The following is a 19479-nucleotide window of genomic DNA, read 5'->3' as shown; positions in this document are numbered from 1 at the left end:
GTTGGTCTGTTCTCCCACGCGCCTGGTGACAGGATGAGGGGGAATGGGCTAAAGTTGCACCAGGGGAGGTTTAGGTTGGATGTTAGGAAGAACTTCTTTACCAAAAGGGTTGTTAGGCACTGGAATGGGCTGCCCAGGGAAGTGGTAGAGTCACCATCCCTGGAGGTCTTTAAAAGACGTTTAGATGTAGAGCTTAGGGATATGGTTTAGTGGAGGACTGGCTAGTATTAGGTCAGAGGTTGGACTAGGTGATCTTGGAGGTCTCTTCCAACTTAGACGACTCTGTGATTCTGTGAAAAGTACCGTTCTCTTCTTCCAAATAATCATGCGATCTCCCAGCAACACCAGTGCAGAACTGAAGTACTCCAAACCAAATTTTACTTCATGAGCCCTAGAAGTTTCAACAGATCTAAACCTCTTTTTCCATAAAGATTAAGGATGAAATATCATGATCTATATCAACTGGCCTGATGGAATTTGTAAGCTCTGATGAAATCAACCATATTTTCTTTCAACATACAGAGTTTACAAACACTATGAATAGTTATGTGAGTGTGTTTGGTACTAACATTAAATGCAATACCTGAGGTCAAGCTATAGGGATACAACTTCAGTTTTTAACTTTACTGTTTAAGGCTCCATTTCTCAAAAACACAAAAAATCAATTAAAATTTGAATTTTCAAATGTCTATGAACTATACAGAGACAACTCCTGGCAAAAAGGCCATTTTGCTTATATGAAAAATGAGAACACTGTATGTTTAACAGTGAAGTCATCACCACTCTGCAGTGTAACTCATTAATTTATTGATTGGTACTTCCTGTTTAAAGCTGTTAATTGTGTCAGTCGAATAAAATGGCAGACTCAAAATCACTATGCTGGGAATTCATCCTTTGCAGAACACATTTTTACAGCCAAAAGAATGTGTAAGTATTTTTGGTGAAAAACAACATTTGTCTCTTTGAGCAATGGGACAGAACACATACAAATTGACTACAGAGAACAGTCAGCCAAAAACTTTGCAATACAGTATCAACAGAAGAGCATGACCCAATTCTGTCAACATGTTTCAACTTACTATGTAATTAGAAATAAGACAATAATATAAAGCCCTAATGCTTGAAAAATCTGAGTAAAAGGAAAACCTCTTGTATGGTAGAACGGAGACAAATAATTTTCTGATTTCCAAAGGATTACAAAACTTAAGCTGCTTCCAGCACTATGTATCAATCAAGCAAAAAGATCACTTTTTGTCTTTTGTGGTGATTTACACTAAGAATTGCACCTCCTGTTTAACTTAGTAAAGATAGGTTATATTGACTGCAATTCCATCATTGATTGCTCCTTCCATTTACTAAGTTGGGAAATGCTAAAACCACTATCAATCACCACTACCAGGCATAGGCATGCACAGCTCCCCTACCTCAGTATTCACAAGCTCAGTAAGAGAAGGTCCACCTCTATTCACCTAACCTTCAGAATTGTTTCTGTGTAAATTAATAGAGGAGGACTGAAAAAGTTATAGCTACAAAACTGAACTAAGTTATAAGCACAGTAATACCCTGCTGTCTTTGGTGGCAAAGAACAGGGACTCCTGAAGGTCTTAGGGAAGCTGATGGCCAAAATCTGAAGTTACAAGCAAAGGCACATGACCAGCACTACAAATCTCCTCAGAAGCCCCCACACATGCTCCAGGGAGTATCCAAAGACAGTTCTGACACGTGTTTGCAGTGATTTTTAAGATGATTATCTGACTTCTAATTAAACAGAGTTAGTATGGACCCTTCTATTTTACTCCAACACGTATGCTTTTAGCAAAGGACCAAAGTGATGGTACAGATAAAAGCATGTTTGCATGTTACATGGAGTTTCACTTGTGCTGCTGAGCAATGCTGGTACAGCATCAGGACTTCCTCTAACCCTCCAGAGCCAGCAGGCTAGGCGTGAGCAAAAAGAGAGGAGGGGACATCACTGTGGCCGCTGATCTAAACCAACGAAAGGGATATTCCATACCGTATGATGTCACCCCCAGCAATAAAAGGTGGGACGGGGAAGGAGAACAGGGAGGCTTTCATTAGGTAAGCATGTAACTTCCTGTGCAACCATTATGCATTTTGAGGCCTTGCTTCCCAAGACATGGACAAACTTTGCTTGCTGATGGGAAGTAGAGAATAATAAAATTCTCCTTTTGCATCCGTTCAACCTTTACTACCTTTTTTCCCCCTAATATTAGTCCTTAATTAATTAAACCATCTTTATCTCAATCCATGAGCCTTTTTTCAGCAAAATTTTCCCCCTTGGTGTTTTGAGGAGGGGGAGTAAGAGTATTGTAGTGTTTAGCTAGCCTTCAGTATGAAAACACCACATGTGTTTATACCCACTTGCTAGTTCTATTAATAATGTGCAAGAAATGGAGTTGGTCTACAATACAGTGAAAGCTTTTGGTAAATCATGATGTTATGTCAATAACTGTTTTCTCACTCCTACAGGAACTGGAAATTTGAAACTGTAATTCAGAGGATCTCCTTTCTTCAGATCTTAGAATCCCTCAAAAACAGAGGAGATGGGGAGGGCGAAAGCCTCTAGAAATTTTACAATGCCAGAGTCCACAGCAGTAAGTCCATGTTTGCCAACAAACATACTTCGCTTTCTCCAAAAAGTTATCCCTCACAAGATCATAAAGCAAAATCTAGAACAACCTATTTTTTACACAGTACAACATCTGAGTGAAACAAAAACATAAGAAGTTAAATTATCTTACATTGTAGATACTAGGCATATGTTAATTTCTTGATTTTTGTTGAATTCTCTTACGATTCTCATTCTATCTTCTGATTTTGTATTTCCATCAAGTCTTCGGTAATCTAGCCCAGACGCCATACAGTACTGCTCCAGCACATCTAGCAGCTGGGGGGGAGAGGAGGAAAGGGGAAGAAAAAAGATCAAGTACTCATTGGTATCTTTTCAATTACATGTAATCACTAGTGCCTTCTTTCTTGAATATTTCCTATAAACAACGGAATAAAAATTAGAGCAAATCTTCCACATTTTGGTATCAGAGCCCTTGACTTTCTATAGCTGTGATTCTACAGCACTCTAAGGCGATTAATATTGGTCTGCTAGGGTCTCATACTTCCACTCTGTCTGTCTGTCCCACCTCTACATGATGCTGAGTCAGTTCACCTCAATAAGCTGATAAGAAACTTAAAACAGTTTCCTACCATCTTAGCAAGTTAACGTGACTTTAGGTATGGTAAATAAGCACCAGAGACAACACAGAGAAACAGGTTGGTATGCAGTCAGAGTTTAAAGGCATGGAGTAGAATAAATTGCAGTAACCAACAGACTTGTCCTGAGCACTGAACCACAGCTTAAATCACCTAAACATTAACTTGCAATCTTCCTTACAGCCACAAAGTGATTAAATATTTAAGACTCTGAATTGTCATTCAGTATTATAATGCCTTTTCTTTTTAGTGCTATCATTACAAACATTTAAAGAAACCAATGTTATGGATTGCACCACTTCAAGAAACTCAGTATTTCCTGACAAGAAAATTATAGAGCAAGTCTCTAAAAGCAAAGTGCAAATACCACTCTGGCTCCAATTAAACAGCCTTAAGCTTAAAACAACTGGTTTGGTGTTTCAGTCTCAAAGCTGAAATTTGAGTACTGCTGATGGTCAAAAGCCAGCAAAAGAGGAAATTTAAGTACTTTGCAGAGCTAACACAACAGTTGTATGATACTTCAGTCATACTCTGCAGTGATGCTGCTCTAACTCAAGATGCACCAACTGAATTCAGTATTAGCCAAATATACCTCAAGTACTAAAACAAATCTAAAAAGCTGTAAGGAAGTAAACAGAGGCTTATGTCTATTTTGCAATCAGTATTTTCATCATGAGATAACATAAGGTTTCAACACGCTTCTAGAGTATTGTCTGCTGTCCTTCTCTATCATCATTTCACACTGCACAGAGAGAAAAAAAAAAGGCGGTTGAATACTGTTTATGTCCTTACTGCTTTACACATCAGAACTTGCTGCTGTGGCTAATCGAGAAAAATCATAAGGAACTCACCTTTGTAGAAAAGGAGAAAAGAAGAACTTTGTCCTTGTTTTTTCTAAAGTGATTTAAGAGCTGCTGAAGAACCTACAAATGAACCACAGAACACAAGTGAAGAGATTTCATCTACAGGTCATCTCAGATGCACTCAGTTGTGTTTTCAGACTTTAAACATGCTACACTAATTGTTTGCAAAGCCAAACAGCAGCATTAACAAAATAGTTTTTTTAAAGTAACATAACAAAAATTTGAAAGGTAACAGACATGTTGAATGTATTCATTTTCCATTAAGTATCTCCACGGTAATCATACCATTAACAGGTAAATTCAGAAGCTATTTGTATCAGTGCATAGGCTGCAACAAAATGTTACTTATCTCACACTAGGTCAGGTCGTGAATTCTTGCTTTTAACAAATGTGCAGAATTCCCCTGAAAACAGGAAGGCCTGTTTAAGTTTTCTGCACTACATCTGAGTTCAGAACTTCTTGTAACTTGTCTTCTTAAAATAAGCAGTGAGACATATGCCCCTCCCCACTCCCACTCTTGTCTGTTGCTCTGTTTACAGTAGGATCCAGCTTCCCAGACTATGCACAGACATTGAAATGCCAATAATCCGCCCACACACAATGTTCTTCTGGTGGGGAAGCAAATAATCTAGAGCCGTGTGTATAATAGTGATACTGTTATTTTCAAAAGAAGCATGTCCACATCTGGCAATGGCAGCTCCAGAGTACTGCGTAGAAGCAATACACGGAGGGGAAAGAGGAATTTTTTACACCATGTCTGTAGTTTTCTCCCACTGGGCAATAAATATTTAAAAACTTGTGTTTTGTTTTCTTCTCCCACTGATAAATACTTACACTTTTAATTCACTCTAATTTCACTAGAAGCCTAACAAATCTTTGACAAGCAAATAATGAGGAGTGTTTATATTAATTTTACAGTTCTGGACAATATCTAAAATATAAGACAGCCATTCTACATAATTTATAAACCCATTTGTATATAATAGCCAGCAAGTTACAAGTGAAAACAATGTAGAACAGGATGTTTTACAATTAAACCAGGCAAAAATAAAAATATAAAACTGGATTTATTTTATTAGGAAAAAAAATCACATCAGGTCACAGCAAGAGTCAAATGACTTACTTTTGCATTTTGTCTAGTTAAATTAAAAAACAAAAAAAAACAAAAAAAAACCATGCTTTTAAAGCAGAAGGAATTTGGTTACTGTAGTTCTGTTATTATCAGAATAAAATATAGGTCAAATAATTTCCTATGGGAGAACATAAAAACAAATCCACCCAGTTTGTTTAAATAAATTGGATCAATGTCACGTCCATGGGGATTTTAGCTATTCTAGATCATAAAGAACACTGAAAAGTAATGAATGATTTTACACCAAAGAGAAATAAATTCTATGCTTGCACATCAAAGTATTATTCTGAAATCTGGTAGCTTGAAAAAGTAAATAATTGTTCATGAAAAATAATAACTGATTGTTCCAAAACAAAATTATTTTTGTATGAGTCCATGTAAATTTACATCACTACATATTGTGAGTTGTTTGACTACGATGAAATTTTGCCGATCATATCTGAGAATTCTTACATATACATGTCCATACTAAATTACAAGATTTTTAAGCCTTCAAAACAACGTGTACTTGGGCTACGTTTATATTCAATAGTGGAAGTCACTGTTATTTGCAAGGTACTCTCCACAGATTTCCATATTCCTACTAAAATAATGACAATACGTTAAATAGAAGTAACTACAGAGGATTAATTTAAGGGTTTTATGTTAAGAACAGTATTCCAAAACTCCACAAATGGATGCCTGTGGAAATATATATGTGTATCTTTAAAAAAAGTGCCATTTCAACTGCTCAGACATTTAATAGCCCTTCACACTTCAAAAATATATGAATCCTATCTTAGACAGGATTTTAGCAAAACTATAGAAATTATCAGACAAGATAGCCTTGAGGATTACTGCATGCTTTAAAATTACTTCTCCTTTCATTTATCTTACTTCTTTTTCCAAACAGCTTTTGTATGGAGGCAGAAACTGTAATTTGCAATCTTCGCTTTTCAGATGTAAAAGTGTAATTTGTCCTTATGGTCTGTAGTTCCCAGCTTTTTTTTTTTTTTCACTTCATGATGGAAAAGCAGTGGTTTCCAAACTAGGCAGCACACCCCTTTTACTTCCATTCTCATATATTCAACTACTTCAGCTTAAGTATCTAGGCATGAAATTTACCTCTGCAAAACAGTTACAGCTACTTTGCTAGCAGTTGTAACTGTTTTGAACTTCATTGAAGAATCCATGCCTTTTTCCTTTCCTCTCTGGAATAAATTTAAAGTAAGTGGCACAAACTTTTCCTGTGCAAATATGCTCAACTGCAAAAGATGAATCACCTGTGCCAAAATTTCCGAGAAGTACATACTAAAGTTTAATTAAAAGAACTAAATAATACCTACTGTGTCTATGCTACCAGATGAAAGTTCTAATAACATTTCAATTAATTTCTAAAATGTATCTATAGAACAGAAAAGTAGAGCTACTACAGTGGCACAAGGATATTAAAGACGTTTTCTGTAATTAGTAAATATTCTATTTCTCAATAAGCATGTTAAAAATATGTAAAGTAGTTTTCAAGCTCTAATATCTGATGACCCTCCTCTCTGCACTTTCTGACGGTAAGAGGTCCTTCTAAATGAAAGGTCCTCAAAATGAGTCTGCTCAGAGAATCTAAAAAAAATAATCTAAAACAGCTTCTGCTTTAAAAAAACATCAGTATAGAAAACAAGTTAGACAATCTTGTCTCAGAAAACAAACCTCTACTGCAATCAGCAGCAGTATTTGGGCCCTTCAGTACAAGGACATCGTGGCCCTGGAGCATGTCCAGAGAAGGGCTACAAAGCTGGTGAAGGGTCTGCAACACAAGTCCTGTGAGAAGCGGCTGAGGGAACTGGGGGTGTTTAGTCTGGAGAAGAGGAAACTCAGGGGAGACCTCATTGCTCTCTACAACTAACTGAAAGGAAGTTGTGAGAACCTGAGGGTTGGCCTCTTCTTGCAGATAACTAGTGACAGGACTAGAGCGAATGGTCTCAAGGTGCGCCAGGGGAGGTTCAGGTTGGAAATTAGGAGACATTTCTGCTCAGAAAGAGCAGTCATGCATCGGAATGGGTTGGTTGCCCAGGGAAGTGGTGGAGTCACTGTCCCTGGGTTGTTTACCCCCAGTACCAGATACACATGGACCAATTTTTGCCAGTAAAATTATTCTGAAGTAAAATTCAATGGTCTCAAAAACCCTTGTTTTTCAAAAATGGCTACTTGGCCCACAACATAAAACTTCTCTTTCCAGGCACTGAGATACCATCACATTCTTCAGAATATTCAGACATATTTCCTGAATTAATGCATAGTAATTCTAAAAAATTCGATACAGTTTGCAATACACCAAAACAGGTACTACAAATTTCCAAATGAAGCATCACATAGACGAAACCAGAGGTCATCAAAAACGCAAAGCCATACTATAAATCTACTGGGCTGTCATAAATGCAGCACTTGAAAATTCATAAAGTAAAAAACAAAATAAACATGCAAGAACCCCTTGTAATAATAGATCAAAAGATTGTACATCAGCATAACTTCAGTGCCTGGTAAAATTATGGAGAAGATTGGTTTGGGAGTTATTGAAACACACCTAAAGTACAACACTGTCATTGGTCAGAGGCAACATGGGTTCACTAGGAGAAGTTACATGTATGTCTAACAAATTTAATTTCTATGACAAGATCACTCAGCTAGTTGACCAAAGGAAGTCAGTCAATGTAATCTTTCTGGATTTCAGTTTGGCTTTTGATACTGTCTGTCCTCTGAGAGACAAAACGGACATCCTTCTGGACAAAATGACCAGATTGCTGTTAGATAAAAGCATAATAAAATGGGTGAACAATTGGCTCATGGGTTGGGCCCAGAGTTCTTGTACATAGGGTCACATCAGGCTGGCGACCTGTCACTAGTGGGGTTCCCCAGGGCTCTATTTTAGGACCAGTCCCTTCAATGTTTTCATAAGGGTTTTGATAAAGGACCTGAGGGTTTTTTGAGCAAGTTCACAGGCAATATCAAATTGGGTGGACTCTGTTGAGGGCCTGAGGCCTTGCAGAGAGATCTGGACAAATTTGAGAGCTGGGCTATCACCAATAATATGAAGTTTAGCAAGAGCAAGTGCTAGATGCGTTTGCTGGAAGTGCTTGCACCTGGCAAGGGGCAACCTTGGGTGTATGTACAGGCTGGGGGATGAGAGGCTGGAGAGCAGTCCGACAGAAAGGGATCTGGGGGTTTTGGTCAACAGCGAGCTGAACATCAGGCAGCAGTGTGCCCTGGTGTGCAGGAAGGCCAATCACACCGTGGGGTGCATCAGGCACGGCACTGTTACCTTGTCAGGGACATGACTGTCCTGCTCTACTCCGTGCTGGTATGGCCTCACCTTAAGGTACTGTGTTCAGTTTTGGGTGCCACAATTCAAGACAGACATAGAAACAGGCTCTTCACTGAGAGGGTGGTTGGGCACTTGAACAGGCTCCCCAGGTGAGTGGTCACGGCACTGAGCCTTCTGGAGTTCAAGAAACATTTGGACAATGCTCTCAGACACATGGTCTGATTTTTTTTTTTGGGGGGGTGATCCTTTGGAGACCCAGGAATTGGACTCGACAATCCTTGTGGGTCCCATTGAACTCTGATAATTCTATGATACAATAATTATAGTTTCTTATGGTGGAGGAAAGAAAGGTCCACGTTGCTTTGCACTTTTGCCTACTACTAATACAATGTCTACAACTAGTACAAAAAGTCTAAGCTGACTTTTTTTTTTAAGAAGATCATAGGGTAATAAAATGATCTGTGAAAAACACTTCAAAAACATTTTCTTACTTTTCCACAGCATTTTATATTGCACTTACCTCTCATCTACCAAAAATACTGAAAAAATATTTTTCAAAATAAATGTTTCAAAAGCAAAAGACAGCTTTAAAAACCTAGTTTTCCATAAATACTTAATATACACTGCACTTTTTAAAAATTTAACTTCTCCATACTAAGACCCTCCTTGTGAACTTTTTTTCCCCCCCACATTTACCTACAGTCTGTTTACCTCAAAATATATGAAGATTGATCTGTATGGACTTATCACATGCTAAAAGGTCAAAAATGAAATAAAAAGCATAATATAGTAGGTGAGGAAAGTCTCTAGTGAGACACCTCAGCAGTATCAAGCCAACAATGAAGTTAACTTTCATGAGATAATTAACTGTATATTGTCAGATACAGGCCTCTCTCATGTATATAGTAACAGAAAAAGATGTTGCTTGCATAACAACAAATCAATATAGTGATCGTAATCATCACTGCTAAAAAATGTGACTTTGTTCTGCCTCCCTCCAGCCCCAGTGAGCAGTTATAAACAGCCTGGTTTATAAAGAAAGCAAACATACAGCATACCTCACTCTGAATAGCTTTTTATTCACTATTTATTGTTGTCTCAGAAATACTCCTAAACCAGGTATACTTTTCTTTTTAATTAACTACAGTAAACATTTTTTTCAGTTATTCATTCCCCTCTATAACGAACCAGGAAAACTCACAGCTCCTGAAATGAGGTGTTTTACAGGTTTACACTGAAGATGTTTATTTTGATCATCTTTAGGCTGGATCCTATGAGTTTCATTCAACGCCCCAAGGATTAGAAAAGACAATAAATACTCAGTACATCTTCACTAGCTCCATGCCACTTATGATTGTGTAGAACTCTATAAATTGAAATTTTTTCCAGTTTGAAGAGTCCCAGCCCACTTGGTTCCTTCCACCCATTAGCACTGACCACCTTTGTAACCCTCCTCTGAACCTTTTCAAGGTCTAACACATTTTTTGAGAGAAGGGACTGAGATAGCCAAAATACTAAAGGAGGCACAAGTCACTCAATTCATAATAATTTACTTTTGCTCTATTTCCCTTTCCTAAGTATTCCTGACTGGCACCAAGTTGTTGGTTTCATAGAACCATCTGTCATAACCCCAAATTCTGATTCTTGAGTGTCAGGGTCAATTCAGTGCCCATCACTAAATGTGCAAAGCAAGTATTTCAGGATATCAGTCTTCGCATCACAAATTACTCTTTTCCAGTCTTTGTATGATGCAATCCTGATCCAAAACAAGTGATCTCTGCAGTGCCACCACCACCACAAAAAGAATAAGTAAGACAAAAAAAACATTAAGTGTACATTTTATTACACCCATACACTGTGACAGATCTATTATTATCAATACTTATTTTTCCTCTAAAGAAAAGGTTTACCTTCATTTTTCCACTGTACTTTGGATCAGAAATTGTTTCAAAGGCTGCATCTTTGCTTAACTGCACAAAATCTGGAAAACTGGAAAAGACCTCGCTGCACACCCGTTTGATATGTGCTTCCTGAAAGAAAAGCAGGAAGTTTGAATAGGCATTAAAAGTCACAGCTGCACTAGCTAACAGTAAGCCATGAAAGGAGTCAAAGAGGCTGAAACAATCTGCTGAAGCAACTCTACCAGAAGGAGTTATGTATTTTTATTCAGTTTGGTACAGAAGTATTGGATCACTCATCTCCTGTGTGTTTTGGTTTGCTTCATTTAAAAAAGAAGATCCTATGTGAAAGGAAACAATCCAGTTGCTAGAATAAGAGATGGTGAAAATTTCTTCTCTGGGGCAGAGACTGTAACAGGACTCAGCTTAAAAAACTCTTCACTTGGTGTTTGCATGACCCAATAGTTCTGTACCAGAACTTCTCCTGTATCTGTTACTGTAATTGCATTTCTACAGTCCCACTGATATAAAAGAACACAGTATGGGAACTGCAACTAAACTTCTCAAAAGCCAAATAAAACTCTATTGCTAAAATTTGGATAGATCACACATGTTACATCTCTGTTTCCAGAGGAGCGGAAAACATCTAATCTGTCAACTAAGAATCACTATGAAATGTTTTCACAGCAAGAACTACATATGCAACACACAAAAAACACGTGCGTATTAACTACATATGTCTCTGGGCACTAACAGTAACACTTCCTAAAAAACAAAACCTTTTTGATAGAACAAACTTGCCAAAATTTGCTAGGACTTTCTCATTTCCTTCCCTTTGTGGTTTCTGAGAGGAAGTGATAACATCCCTGATACCTTTGATTGTTTTGGGATATTAAGGTGCACTAGAAGTATTTTTTAAAAACCTCTGCCTTTTGTGGTTACTTGCCATAGTAACAAGAGAAACTGATACTGTTCTCCCCTTGTTTTGCCAAAACATTTCTCATATTATTTACAGAAGATCATCTCTGAAAATAAAATTATAGAGAAAAATATAAATAAGCAATTAGAATGTGTTATTTGTACAAAGTAAACACTCATAATAGTAAACACTTTGTAAACATTTCTAATAATGCTATTTCTATTGCATTTATGAGAAATCACTAAAATGACTCTTTCTCCAAGAGTTCTTCAATTTTAATATAGACCCTGTTTCCAGATAATCAACTATATCAACATTCCACTGTGTGCCATCTCTATCTACTAAATAATGGCTGCTTTCTAAGTTACTGAATGGCAAGAGAATTTTGAAAAATATCTGAATTACATTTAGTTAAGACAGAGACAGAAGACAGCAGAAACTTTTATTCAAAAGTTTTCACCCTATTTTCCACAAGTTCAACTGTTTAAAACTTCTGAAACTAACCTGTTGCTTGCTAGCGTTGTCTGTTTGCAGCAGTGCAGCATGATTTGCAACTTTCTGTAGGATTGTCAGATAGCTGAAGCGCAGTGACTTAATTGTTTCACCATAAGCATTCGCCTACAAGAAACAAACAAACAACAATGCTTGATGCAAACAAATACACTTGAAAATAAGAAAAGCTAAAAAACCGTTCTAACAAGGTTCAATGCATTAGCAATTCTGCATAGCACTAAAATTGATTCCAAACCAATGCATTCTGTATTTCTAAGAAAAATGCATTAAGTTTTCATTCCTAGCTTCATGGTCCTTTTAATAAAAAATGTCTTCTCAAAACGAAAAAAAAAAAAGCCATGTTCATTCTTTGCTAACTACTTCAGATAGCATGATATCTGCAGAAATTAATATAACCAAGAATTCCTTGGTAGGCAAAAAACCAGTAACCTTACAACTGATGTAAATGCAAATCAAAGTAGAGTTGTTTGAATGACTTCTTACCCTACAACTGCTAATTTTACTGTAAAAACTTATAAGGTTTCACAAACAACTAAAGTAACATAATTCAAACAACTTGAAATGTTCTACAATGCAGCAGCAACAGCAGCAGGTATTTTTCTGATTATGGTTGGCTGTTTTGACCAATACTAGTTTTCCTTTCCCTGCTCAGGTTACTAAATTTCATTATTAACTTTGGAATAAGTCAGTCTGTAAGACCTCTCAAGTATTCCCAGACTTGCCTAATGCCCTGTGTGAATCACATTCTACAGCATTTTACTTTTTTCTATAAGACATCACACTAAACAAGAGCTTGCAAAGAGCTAATGGCACTATTCATGGCAACTTAAATGGGCTGACATTGTTTTTAAATCAAGATGCAGAAGACTAAAACTACATTAGTTGAATGGGAAACAAACAAAAAACAAAAACCCAATGCTCAAGAATCTAAATAGGCCAGAAGTTAAACAGGGAAAAGCAAGTGTGAGATATATACTCCTATGTGTTTAAAATATTTCCTTAAACTGAGTCTACTAAGAGATACAGAGAAAAACACAAAGCTGGGTTAATCAACGTTAAAGAAGAAGGAAGAAATCTGCAGAGCTGTTCCTAGTGAACAACATTCTGCTTGCGTTGTAAGGTTTGTCACAGTTCTCCCTTCAGTAAGGTAAATAAAAGCACATGTATAGTGGCAAAGAAAGACATGATCTAACTGTAGTCATGACACAGCCAAAGCCCAGACAATCTGCTGGGTCCAGGTTGTCTCTAATTTGTATCTTCTGCACTGACCAGTTAAGGTGCATGGTAGCAACATACTTTACACATACTGAACATCCCAATGTATTACCCTTTCCAATGTCAACTGTATCACAGACATACTTAATACAACTTTACTATACAAGTTGTATACAACTTTACTAAAGTTGTATTAACCAAATTTACTGTATTAATAATGACTACCTGCAGGGCAGCTAACTGCTTAGTAAGGCAGCTAGCAAAGCCCTAACTTTGCTAACTCCAATGCCCTCACTCCAATGTTTCTAGTCAGATATCCCAAACTGATGGCCAGACAGCCACTTCAATCTGCTCACCTTCAGCAGGGAACCTATTGAGAAAATCCATCTACTACTCAAGTATGCAAGTCTTATGTTCTAAAATTCAGACAATGCAAATTCTTACTTTGTAACAACAGTTCTTCCTTTTACGGCCGCTGTTGCAGTTACAGGGCTCTCCTGCTCTTAATATTAAGCTTACATCCTCTGTCTCCAGCACAGCCTGGTATATTGCTTTCTGGAATTCTGTCAGGGAACAGTACACCATCTGCCAAAGAGAAAACCCCAAAAATACTATTACGAGCAGCAAACAATAAAAGCAAAGAGCATTGCATCAAGAATGCTCTGGAACTAGAGTAGAAAACAGTAATATATTTGCCCAAGTAGTTACAGGAATTTATTCTACCCCCCCCCCCCCAAAAAAAAAAAAATAATCTGCATTTTGACACAAAAGTAGTATGAAACGGTATCCAAAACATACATAAAGTTGTTTCATCCCTTCCCAAAATTCTACAAAGAATACAAATGTCAAGCTACAATAACTTGCAGTTAGGTTTCTATAAACCTTTCAGTAGGGCTTTTGTGGAAGGACAGGAGGAGGGAAGAGTGAGAGAGAGAAATGCGTAATTGTAATTAAGGATTCCCCTGTGCTTTGCCAGTTGCTTAGTTTGCCCTTTCCTCTTCTTAGGCACTAGCTGTTTGTAGGGCAACACCACAGGCAGCACAAACAGAATAAGCACAGAGAAGGCAAGGATCTACACAGTGCTATGGCCAAAACTCTTATCCCTCCTCTCAGAGACCATGGGTGGCATCTCCATGACATCTTTAGTCTTAACCAGCAGGAGACAGAAATCCCAAGATCATTCCTTAACCCAGGCCACCCACAAAGCAACAGCAGCATGCTGAGCTATAATAATACAGCAGTAACTTGAACATATACTCACATTAACAAGAGAATGAAAAGAATAAAACCTGCTAGATTTAGAAAGGCAACTGACTGACATTTGTGTTAATCTTTCCTTTAGAAGACAGTTTAGACAACATTATTATAACCTAAGGATGAAAAACAAATGCCAAATTTTGAAAACAAAAACATTTTCAAATTAATGCATTCATCTACTTAGAAGGAAATATATCTAATAAGAATTAATTAGAACTCTTAGCTATAGAGTATTATTACTGTTTATATGACGTTTGCAATAGCACTAGATGAACAGGATTACAGACCTAATAATCATTATTTTTAGTTTGGGATTTTTTCTTCTACTTAATGATTGACAATGAGAGTTAGAAAAGATTAAAAGCAACCTGTTCTACTTACAATATATCAAGTTGCAAATTCAGAAGTCCTACATCAAATTTCAAGAGATTTACACACATTGTATTGGGTTTGCAACGATAAGCACAGAAGTGCACATAAAATAGATGTGTAAATCACTAGTCAGAAGTCTAGCTGAGCATTTTCATGCTTGATTAACTCCATTTCAACATGCAATCATAGTAATTATGTGAACAAAGCACACTACTGCATGTGCATTTTTTTTCCAAGGCTCTGGATTCTTCTTAAATTCATAAGTCCAAAAGAAAACCATGAACTAGTAGAGGCATGACAAAAGAGAGAACAACAATAAAGAAGAGAAATATTCATTAGCATTGTATTTGAAATGTACAGGCGCTCTTACTCTGTCTTCCTTTTTTGGCAATTGATCACTGATAAGTGCTTTAGTACGTCTCAGAAACCAGCCGGACATCTTTCTTGCTAGCTTCGCCATGGCCTTACGACCTGTTGCTAGCTCTCTTTTAGTTGCAGTGTGCCTCTGACCATGCTCCACTGGATCAGAAAATTTCTTCTTGAAATGCATTCTACTACCCAAAAGTCCTGGTACAGCCCTGTTAAAAAAAAAAAAAAAAAGTAGGGAAAAAAAGAGTGGGGCAGGGGGGTTGGTCTCGAAGGAATAGCAGCGTTTTCTTTACACCAAGACTGCCCATCCCTTTCCACTGATTAAAGAAGCATACCATACATTGTTTTTGGCTAACAGCAAGAGAGTTAAATTAGCAACCAGTAAGGAAATGAATAAAAGTGGTGTATGTAAATAGAAACATACACTACTTCCAGACATTCAAATTTTTTCGTTTACTTATTGTGATCCTCAAATTTTAAAGAGATTCCCCTTAGGAAAAGGCATGCCGTCTCCAGAAATCTACAGCTCAGCAGACCAAGTCACAAGCATACAGAAACTCCAAACTCCAAGGCTGCTCCTGTTTAAGAGCTTAAATAGGAAGCTAGACTGTCACATTTTCAATGTTTACCATTTTTACTAAAAACAGGCTATATAGATACTACAATTTACAGAATAAAATTCCAAGAAACCCAACAGAAACATGAATTTAGTAATCACTGGTATCACTATATATTGGAACAACCCATCAACAACATTGGCATAGTTTTAATGGACCACATACAACACTAAGCTTAGCATTAAAGAATTTCTTTCCTGACATTTCAACTTCAGCCTGGATTTCCTTAAACCTAAAGAACGTTTCCTTTGTTTTTCCTTTGTAAAGTATTGCCAGTAAAGCTTCTATGTTTGGATTTATATCTAGGAGGATTTCCACCTCTCTCTCAAAAGTTTCCTTGGACAAGACTGTTGCGTTGTAAAATCTGCACTAGTTCATTTTGAAAAGCAGCAAAATATTATTACTTTCAAATTCCAAGTATGTCAGAATGACCTGCACATATTGGACAAAACAAAGGCATGATGTCATTCAAAGCTGTGTAATCATTCTCAACCTAGTGTGTGGAAGAGAGAAGAGAAAAAAAAAAAAAAAAAGAGTCCTTAGAAAAGAAAGAGAAATGAAAGGGAAAAAAACAACAAACAACTAAATGCTTCCCAAATTCCTCAAAGAAGTAATCATAGAATAGAATGAATCACAGAATGACTTGGATTGGAAGGGACCTCAAAGATCATCTAGTTCCAACCTCCTTGCCATAGGCAAGGATGCCACCCACTAGATCAGGTTGGTGGCCTCAGGGCCTCATCTAACTCGACCTTGAATACCTCCAGGGATGAGGGCATCCACAATCTCTCTGGGCAACCTGTTCCATTGCCTCATCACCCACTAGGGAAGGTTAAGAGGAACTCCAAATCTATTAAACTCCTGCAAAATACGTATTACAAGCGGACCTAGCAAGAGTTTACTTCAAATTCATATATGGAAAAATATTTACATTCTCACAAATACGCTGTCTTTTCTTGTCTTGTCAGAGACAAGTCCAAATCCAGCTCTATCCCAATCCCACTACATAATTAAGATATACAGGTGTTTTACCATAAAAAAAAAAAGGTACTTTATTTACCAGTCCATAACACACCACAGTTCCTTCATATTGTTTTGAAGAATGGTTCCAGTAAGGCCTATGCGAACACTGCATTTTAAGGACTTCATGGTTTGAGTTATTTGAGCCTTTGGATTCTTGATTCTATGCGCTTCATCCACTATGACAGCAGACCACTCTACACTGCAGAAGAGCAGAAGAAATACTGTCTTAACTGAAACTACGTATCCCATCACTCCACATACACATAAAAATTGACATCAGTCACACACATAGCCCTGATAATTATAGCCTAAAAGTATGGTTTTTTTTTTTTGTATTTTACATTGTGTTATACAAAACAGTTTCCTCATATTCTGTTTGTTTAGTAAATTTAATTGCCATAGTTAAGTATAACAGCTAAAATTCTTAGACAAACAGATGAACCAACGTCAACTGTATCAAACGTTTTCTGTGAAGAAAGCTTTCCATTTCCGGAGCAATCAACTACAGCACATCTCACCAGCACTATCAATCAGCACATCTTACCAGCGCTAATTCCACTCATTAAGAAGATTTAGAAATAAACTGAATAAATCTCTTACTGTGAACTTCTGAACCATGACTAACATAGGTATACCTCATTTTTTCCTCCCCAAAAAACTATCCACTGTAACTAGGAATAGACTCAAAGCATTTCTAACTGCAGTTTCCTAAATGAAAGCATCACACAACTTCTTCAGTATCTATAAAAAAACAATATGGCAGAGGTGTCTTAGAATTTCATGATTTTGAGACCAAGAGGCAGAAGGATGGACTGAATGAGACTTTGCAACCAGTTCAAGTATAAAATTTGAAGGCAAAATGAACTGTATACTGTGATGTAAGTTTAAAATCATCAAGTCCTTAGGAAGAAATTGAATAATTTTATAAGATTGCTTTATATACATGAACGAATATTTCAACTAAATTATTTGTTATTTGAAGCAGCAAAAGGCTGAAGCAGACACACTTATATAAAACCTTTTTCCTGAGCGGGTCTTATGCATTTTACGTGACTACTGTGAAAATCATCTTGTAACATTTCTGATGCCTACTAAATACTCACATCCAAGTTTCTTACATTCCTAAAGTCTGCTAATAACTTAATTTACATGAAGAATGGAGTCTATGTATTCTATGTATTCTTTCTCTTTACAGAACTTCTATATACCCAATCTAAAGCTTTGCTAACTTCAAGGATATGAAATTAGCTATGAAGAGCTTTCACAGCTAATCTACTTATTACAGAAGCGTGAAAGTCAACTAGAGAACTTAAGAACAAAATCTTGTCAAGCCATCCTTAATAATAATTACTTAGAGCCAGTCTGAGGCCAATCCATCATTCTAGCTAAGCATGACACTCTCAGTGTCAAAAGAGTATCAAGCCCATCTAGTCACATGCTCTGCAGAAATGGTTTGGTAAATCCATACACTAAAGCGATGTATTTATTCACACATGGGACCTCCTGTGCTGACATGGGCTATTCAATCTCCAAGTGTGAAGAGTTCCTCAGAAAGACAACAGGAAGAAGAGAGGGTACTGCTAGCATTACTCCTTTAGTCTTCTCCTATCTGCACTTCTTTTTCAGCCCTGCAGATAGATCTTTGGAGATCAGATTGTTTTGGTGATGGCTGTCCAGAACAGCAGGACACACAGGGCCCTGGGCCTTTCCTATCACCTGGCATAAGAAGGTCTGCAAAGCCACTGACAAACAACTCTAGCTGCTAAGGGCAGGCTGCTACTACTAACAGAGAGCTGTTCATGCAGCTTGTACCCTACTAAGATGAAACAGGGAAAGACGACCACTAGGATCAGGCGAAAAGCTAAGTACTCCCAAATATAACAAAGGGAAAGGCAAAACTCCTCATTTAAAACCACTGGCAACCATGAGACAAACAAAGTAGGACTTCTAATATGATCTAATCTCATAAAGACTTTGATTCAGCTAAGTTGATTGTGTATTTAAAACTGGACACCTATATACTTTCCCTTGTATATCTAAGTTTTTAGGACTCAGGCATTTCATCAAGCAGGTGAAAAATACAAATAAAAAGGAAAATACCTTGTGAACATTTGATAAAAAATTCCACACCTCTTTTTCCTTAAACTGTATTGAAAGACAGAAATATCTTCTGCATATCTTTATCTACCACTGTTTCAGGAAGGCAATTCCTGCAGTTGTTAGAGAACACTTCATGAATGGGTTAAACAGCAAGGACAAGTTTTATGAAAACTATTCAAACACTTCTCCCAAGCATCCTATTACAAAGAAAGTATAGGGTAAACTCTCCAAAGACATTTAAGTGGGATTCACTTCTTCCATGCAATGAGTCACTGGATTTTAACAGTAAATACATCACACATTAGAAATATGTACTTTCAAGGAGTAACACAGAATAAAACGGGCATTTAAAGCTGCATGTGTAGAAAAATGCATTAAAATAATTACCTGTTAAGTTCATCTAAATACAAGCGAAGTGTCTCATATGTTGTAAGGGCAACTTCACATTTCCCCTGCTTGATGCGGCTCAGGTCATCATCCTTTTTACTGCCATGTAAGATGGAGACTTTGAAGTACCCCCATGTGTCTAACTCATCCTTCCAGTTGTACAGCACTGAAAGAGGGGCCACTATGAGAAAAGGCTGAAAACAAACAACCATCATAGTATTACTGAAAATCTTTAGCACAAACCTTTCTCAATAAGGAGTATCAAAATCTTGAGATTTATTTTACTACTTC

General features: G+C 37.1%; 1 protein-coding gene across 6 annotated transcripts in view; it reads right to left on the bottom strand.

The window, feature by feature from the left end:
• The window catches only part of ERCC6L2 (ERCC excision repair 6 like 2), a 53343-nt gene that overhangs the window by 25821 nt on the left and 8043 nt on the right, over positions 1 to 19479 (bottom strand). For 4 of the 6 annotated variants that reach the window (XM_038170235.2, XM_038170236.2, XM_038170239.2 and 1 more), the window contains 8 exons: positions 19189 to 19382; positions 16739 to 16900; positions 15063 to 15270; positions 13508 to 13648; positions 11840 to 11953; positions 10429 to 10548; positions 4080 to 4151; positions 2763 to 2908 (listed from right to left, as the gene is read on the bottom strand). In XM_038170235.2, coding sequence (XP_038026163.1) covers positions 2763 to 2908; positions 4080 to 4151; positions 10429 to 10548; positions 11840 to 11953; positions 13508 to 13648; positions 15063 to 15270; positions 16739 to 16900; positions 19189 to 19382 — 1157 coding nt within the window. Of the gene's footprint in view, positions 1 to 2762; positions 2909 to 4079; positions 4152 to 10428; positions 10549 to 11839; positions 11954 to 13507; positions 13649 to 15062; positions 15271 to 16738; positions 16901 to 18801; positions 18912 to 19188; positions 19383 to 19479 lie in introns of those variants that run through there. The other 2 variants (XM_038170238.2, XM_038170237.2) reach the window with 2 other exon arrangements.

This window comes from Anas platyrhynchos, chromosome Z, assembly GCF_047663525.1.
Source record: "Anas platyrhynchos isolate ZD024472 breed Pekin duck chromosome Z, IASCAAS_PekinDuck_T2T, whole genome shotgun sequence".
In the NCBI taxonomy this organism is placed as follows: domain Eukaryota; kingdom Metazoa; phylum Chordata; class Aves; order Anseriformes; family Anatidae; genus Anas; species Anas platyrhynchos.
The sequence above is the reverse complement of the archived record's forward strand: the minus strand, read 5'-3'. Positions and strand labels throughout refer to the sequence as shown.